The 6,257-nt window shown below is 41.6% G+C and overlaps 1 protein-coding gene across 19 annotated transcripts in view; it reads left to right on the top strand.

The window, feature by feature from the left end:
* The first annotated feature begins 215 nt into the window (after positions 1 to 215).
* obscnb (obscurin, cytoskeletal calmodulin and titin-interacting RhoGEF b) overlaps positions 216 to 6,257 on the top strand; it is a 50,864-nt gene continuing 44,822 nt past the window's right edge. For 12 of the 19 annotated variants that reach the window (XM_046408979.1, XM_046408989.1, XM_046408984.1 and 9 more), the window contains exons 1-5: positions 217 to 761; positions 1,964 to 3,062; positions 4,946 to 5,215; positions 5,422 to 5,682; positions 5,912 to 6,217. In XM_046408979.1, the coding sequence (XP_046264935.1) occupies positions 1,973 to 3,062; positions 4,946 to 5,215; positions 5,422 to 5,682; positions 5,912 to 6,217 (1,927 nt within the window). In that variant the 5' untranslated portion in view covers positions 217 to 761; positions 1,964 to 1,972. Of the gene's footprint in view, positions 762 to 1,002; positions 1,295 to 1,963; positions 3,063 to 4,945; positions 5,216 to 5,421; positions 5,683 to 5,911; positions 6,218 to 6,257 lie in introns of those variants that run through there. The other 7 variants (XM_046408988.1, XM_046408991.1, XM_046408986.1 and 4 more) reach the window with 4 other exon arrangements.

Genomic DNA, 6,257 nt, shown 5'->3' with positions numbered 1-6,257 from the left:
CCCCACATCTTTGAAGTATTTTTTAAAAAATGCTCCATGGTTTGAATGCACTTATCGTAAGTCGCTTTGGACAAAACATCTGACAAATGGATGCAATGTTAACATAAAGTATTCAGTATCTCTCCTGTGTTTTATTGTGCATAGAAGGCTATGGAGCAGTATTTAAACCTTTTTAAGAGGAGATAAAATATACAGCTGAGAAACATTACACAAGAAAGGGGGAGATGTGCGGGCTCATTTAAAGCAGAATAAGAGCAACCAAAATGGAGTTACAATAAAGTGGTTAACTGGTGCAGAATTACAATTAAAAGCGTAGGTGAGTAAAATTATGAGATGTTATGAGTATAATGAGTTGTTAAGTGTGCAGCCTGAAGCAGGCCAGAGGCCCGGCCTGATCTGCTCTCCTTCCCGTCCTCACCAACAGCTTGACTCCCATCTCCACAGTAAATGACAAGTCTATTTTGGAAAGGAGGCTGCGCCAAAATAGGCACGTCAGCTATTTGGCATCATGAGCTACTGGAGAAGAAAGAAAAAAGTAAGGCTATAGTCCACCGCCCACCGCAGGAGACTGGGGGGATGTTCCACCATCCTGGATTTACAACCATTTCAAGGATATTTGAGTACAAAGAAGACATTTTTTTGGTGGGATTTCTACACGCTGACATTGCAGTGGGCCATCATCCGGAAACCGTTGACGGCCAACTGACGTTTTAGCCCACATGATTCAACGCCCGTTTTACCTGAGTGGCTAAAGACTCAAGGTAAAAATATATGTACATAATAGTAATGTTAGGCGAATAAATATTAATAGCGTTATCAGCAAATGTTCCGTTATTAGTTTTACCGAGTTTTTCACTGAAGCTAATAATTTCAATTCAAGTTTGTATTTAAATACTGAACTCTCACACCTGTAACTTAACGGTTCATAGTTAAAATGTCTGCTAACTGTTAAGCTAAGCTAAGTTAAGCTAACCTGGCTGGCTGTGACGTTATGTGATTTGGATTTTAATTTGAGCTGCTTGTGTGCTCCAGTTGTGGCAGTTTTACAAACCGCAAATCACTCACTGAGTTCCGGCATATTTATTTATTTATTTATTTATTTTTTAAAAAAGAAGTTTCAGTTAGCGAGTAAATAACGCACACTTTGAGAAACTAAGTGTATATCTGAAGTGGAGGCTTTATCAAACAGCTGATGTCCCTCTCGCTTCTACAAATGGCAATGGACAGAGACGGGCTCTGACAGCTGAGGTTATTTTTGGGACAGGCAGTTCAAGCCACAGAGGTGACAAAGCTGGTAAATGTCACTCTTTGAAAGGAACATATCTCCACTATTTGACCTTGTTACAGGGGGATTCGTTTGTTGTTGTGTTAATAAAACTACCTTCCTACAGAATAGCCTACATGGTATGAAGTTTAGTCTTTGTGTTGATGAATGTCTGCAAGGCCAGGACAGGGTTACGTTGACTGACACTCACTGTAACTGCCAGCCATAAATATGCCCATGTGAACTGTGGTTTTATGTCTATTTTCATAGCATAACATATTTATAGAGTACACATAACAAACTGTCACAGCTCATAATGATTTGGGTGCGTTTAGGTGGGTGTCTTTGTAATTTAATGTGCGGTCAGAAAATAATACAGAATAAGTCACAAAACCTTTGTATCATTTGACATGTGGTCCTGTTTGTTAAACTTGTTACGGTTTAGAAGAAATTGTGTTTGTTTTTTCTAAACATGTATTAAATGCGCTTCAGTGACTTGAAACTGCACTTTTATCTATTGTCCAGTAACTGAAAAAATATCTGGGTGGGAAACCATGTCAGACTGTACCTGCTGTTATTCTGGCTATGAAAATAATTAGAATCAATTAAACAAATGTGACATGTCCTGTTCAATGTTGCATATTATGTCTTGCAGGCCTCTTCCTTGTACTGTATTGTAATATTCATCTGTGATTACAGGAAGGAACAATGGATCCAAACTTGTTTGGAGGAGTCCCCAGGTTTCTCACCCGCCCGAAGGCTTTCTCAGTGTGTGTAGGCAAGGATGCCACACTGAGCTGCACTGTCGTGGGCAGCCCGACCCCACTGATCACCTGGGAAAAGGAGAAGCTGAAGTTGACATCTGGTGGCCGCTTCAAGACCGTGGAGGATGGAGATGTATACCGCCTGACCATCTATGACTTAACACTGGAGGACAGTGGGCAGTACATGTGCCGGGCCAAAAACAATGTTGGGGAAGCTTACGCTGCTGTAACCCTTAAAGTGGCTCTGCCAACAGAGATGGCTCAGAGGGCCCCTGTTTTCCTGGTTAAGCCTACCTCCACACGTGTAGGTTTGGGTGGCGACGTTGTTTTCTTCTGCCGGGTCGCAGCGTACCCTGAAGCCAACTTTGATTGGGAAAAAGATGGGCGCTACTTGGGGGAGACTAACCGTATCAAGATTGTTTCTGACAGTGAGAGCAGCACCTTAAAAATCCAAAGTGTACGTAATCTGGACAGTGGCACCTACGCCTGCAGGGCCCAGAATACTGTCGGCCGTGCACACACTGCGGCAGCTCTTGTTGTAGACGCCCAGGATTCCCGCCACTTGACTGCAGACAAGAACACCTCCCTTCTTTCTCATCTACAAAAGCGCAAAGAGGAAATGAAGAAGGACATTTCTATCTATCGCACCGAACAAAGCAACTCCTCTGTTTCTTCCTCCTCCTCCACAGTCAACATCAGAGATGGTTTGAGTGCTCTGAGCCTGGAACATGAGCTGAGGGCATCTGCGCTGGCAAAGCTGCCCAAAGGCGTGTTCACCCGTACCTGCACGGTGACTGAAGGCAAACATGCCAAACTCAGCTGCTTTGTGACGGGTCACCCTAAACCCCACATTATGTGGAGAAAGGATGGAACAAACATCGGCGAGGGCCGCAGGCATGTCATTTATGAGGACCAAGCTGAGAACTTCATCCTCAAGATTCTGTACTGCAAGCAAAGTGATAATGGCCTCTACACCTGCAATGCAACCAATATGGCTGGGCAGACCTACAGTGCTGTGTTGGTAACAGTTAAAGGTAAGATGGTCATGTCTTTATCTCCAGCATTTACAGCATATTCCAAACAAGGCTTAAATGGTGTATGTGTAATTTACTCAAAATAAACTACAGTGTCTATGTTCATCGCAGTGAAGGAACCTGTCACCCAGTACAACAGTGTGACTCACGTATGTGTTCTTAACAGCAATAAAAACGGACATATCTGGCTCACAGGAAAAACCTCAGTGTTGGGAGGATAAATTCATTGGCGGCATCTGCACTACTGTAAGAGTTGTCCAAATCACTTTATCAATGCCTCATTTAAACCTCCCAGAATGTACGTGGCTTTTCACAACAAGGTTGAATTCGGCCTCATCCTCTGAAGGCAGGTGTTGTGTTGCATCTATTTTCTGCTGGTGATGAGTAGTTCACAGTTACTGAGATAGTTACTCACTTACTGGAGCACACTGGCACCACTGGTGGTGTCACTTCCCTTGGGAAGAAACCGTCCCGAGAGATGACATTCTAGAGTGGTAGATTTATATTGGCTGTAAATCTCCGTTCAGCCTAACAGTGAGGGCTGTGCCACTGATCTGTCTGTTTCATTGTGATGTTTGCCTTGGTGTTTGTTAGTTTGCTAGATTACAAAGGAATGTTTTATTTTATTAAAAGTTGACAATTAATCGGTTTGGCAGATTATTTGGCAGGTTAGGCTGTTTTACAAACTGTTGGTATTGGTGGAACTGGGCACCACTAGTGTCCTAAGGCTGTACAGCCTGCTCAAGTCAACTTCTCAACATGAATCACTCGCACTCAGATTTTTTTATAGTTAGTTTGATCAGTTCCACATTTATTTCTAAATTGCTTTGAGATGAGACTTGCCTGTCTGTTAAATAAATACAATAACAATGGAGAAAAGATTGGCTTAATTTTCTATTCATTTTCAATGCAATAGAGAAGAATATTGTTCATTGTTTAACCTCAAATATAATAACTTTTTGTTGGATTATTATGCATTGCTCAGAAATGAAATGAAGCGTCCTGGCAGAAAGGGAAGTCAGTTCATTATTGGAAAAACAACCTATTAATGTGCTGTGTGTGCATAAATTACAAGCTCTGGTTCACTTTAGAAGCAAAACTGTACCTCACCAGCTTTAACTTTCTTTAGTGTATAAACTGTGTTTTTGCGCAATCGAACATTTTCACTGTAAAAATCTTTAGCTACCACATCAAAAACAGCTCACTTCCTTGCTTTGGAATTGACATTCCAGGAAATATCACAAATATTTTTTTTGTTATTATTGCATTCATTCTACTGGATACTTTTGAGTGATTTACTGAACCTCTTGGACTTCACCTATAACTCAAGGTGGACTTCCACATGTTTCAACACTTGATTCCTGAAGTTAAAACTGTTGGCCCAAATCCAAAGTATGGGTATGGATACAGTTGTGGTGCAGAGGGCAGTACGAAAACTGAGAAGCAGAGGAAACACTTTGCAATCTCCACTTAATAGTAGGTGTGGTAAGCACATTGACACCTATAGTTCACACAAAACACACAGCATTTAACATATTTAGGATTATTTACTTTAGAAAGTATTGTACTTTCCTAGAAAACACTGAAAGTTTTTAATTGATTAATTGATATCCCAACCATGGTTTAATTATCAAACTGTGGCTTCAGCAAGCAAGATTTATTTAAACACACCACACAAAAAATTACATATTAAATGTCCAAAACGATGGATTATCTCTCTAACACATATCTAGTTTCTCAGACTTCATTTTAATATTGCACTATCCTGGGATATAAATGAGATCATGGAGAAATTAATATAAAGTTTATATAAAGACTGCCATTTGCAACACCATTAACATGGTTGCATAACCTGAACATTCTTTTACTTTTCACTGTGTCAGAACCCAAGGTGCCATTCAGGAGGAAGCTGCAGGATGTGGAGGTACAAGAGAAAACGTCAGCCACACTGCTGTGTGAGGTGCCCCTTAGTGCCACCCAAACCAACTGGTTCATGGAGGAAACGCGGCTGGAGCAAAGTACCAAATATCACATGCAGCAGGAAGGCACCTTGCGTTGTCTCACCATACACAATGTCACCACCAACGATGATGGTGTTTACATCTGTGAGATGAATGAGGGCAGTCGAACTGTGGCTGAGCTCACCGTCCTGGGTATAGTTGAGATTTTTTCTTTTATGTGCAGTGATATTTTCAAGATTAATTAATGTGATCTTCTTAAAATATTGCTAAAAGATAGGAAATTATACAGGCTCAATCCACTGCATACCTGACCCTTGGAACTTTCTTCTGAAAAGGTCTGTCTACTATGCTACTGAATGTGTTTCTTTATGTGAACTTTATTTACTCCCATGTCACAGGCAACATTACTAAGAAGCTTCCTCGGAGGACAGTGGTTCCTGTCAGTGACACTGTCATTTTCTGTGTGGAGCTGGAGCATCCCTACCCAGACGCCTACTGGACCCGCAATGGAGAGAAGCTGAAGGAAGATTCCCGTATTTCCATTGCCTGTTTGCTCAGACAGTACACACTCACAGTTAGAGATTGCCGGGCTGATGACTCAGGAGAAGTGGCCTTTGTGGCTGGAGACTGCAAGACTTCAACTCGATTTTCTGTCACTGGTGAGGAAGTGATCTGGGTCAAAATATGTGGGAAAAAACTACTCACTCTTATATTAAAGGATTGGTATTTTCTTAGTATTTGGGTATCTTGTAAACTATTAAAACAGGTTTAAATACAAGCAAAAAATGATTTTCTGAAAATCCTTTAAGTTTTCTTTTGATTTACTACAATCACTAAATACTTATCTGATCATACAAAAAGCATGATCATCACTTTTTTATGCTCTAGCTGCAAGGAAACATCCTCCTGATCCCCCAGTCGATGCTGTGGTGCAGAACAAGACTGACTCATCTATCACTATTCAGTGGTCTCCACCTGACAGCGACCGCCCTGTGCCCATCAAGGGCTACTGTGTGGAGAGGAGGAAAGTTGGCACTCAGACATGGCAGAGGTGCAATGCTGGAGAAACCATCGTGTCAACAGAGATCACCATCAGTAACTTCATCGAAGAAGCCAGCTACCAATTCCGCATCTCTGCAATGAACGACTTTGGCCAGAGTTCCTACCTAGAGGTGCCGGGAAGCTTCTACTTGGGTAAAGCTAAATATCTCTGTGACTTTTGTCATCCATGTGT

The sequence above is a fragment of the Scatophagus argus genome, chromosome 13, assembly GCF_020382885.2.
Source record: "Scatophagus argus isolate fScaArg1 chromosome 13, fScaArg1.pri, whole genome shotgun sequence".
Taxonomy (NCBI): Eukaryota; Metazoa; Chordata; class Actinopteri; family Scatophagidae; genus Scatophagus; species Scatophagus argus.
Note: the sequence above shows the minus strand (reverse complement) of the source record. Positions and strands in the feature narration are given on the sequence as shown.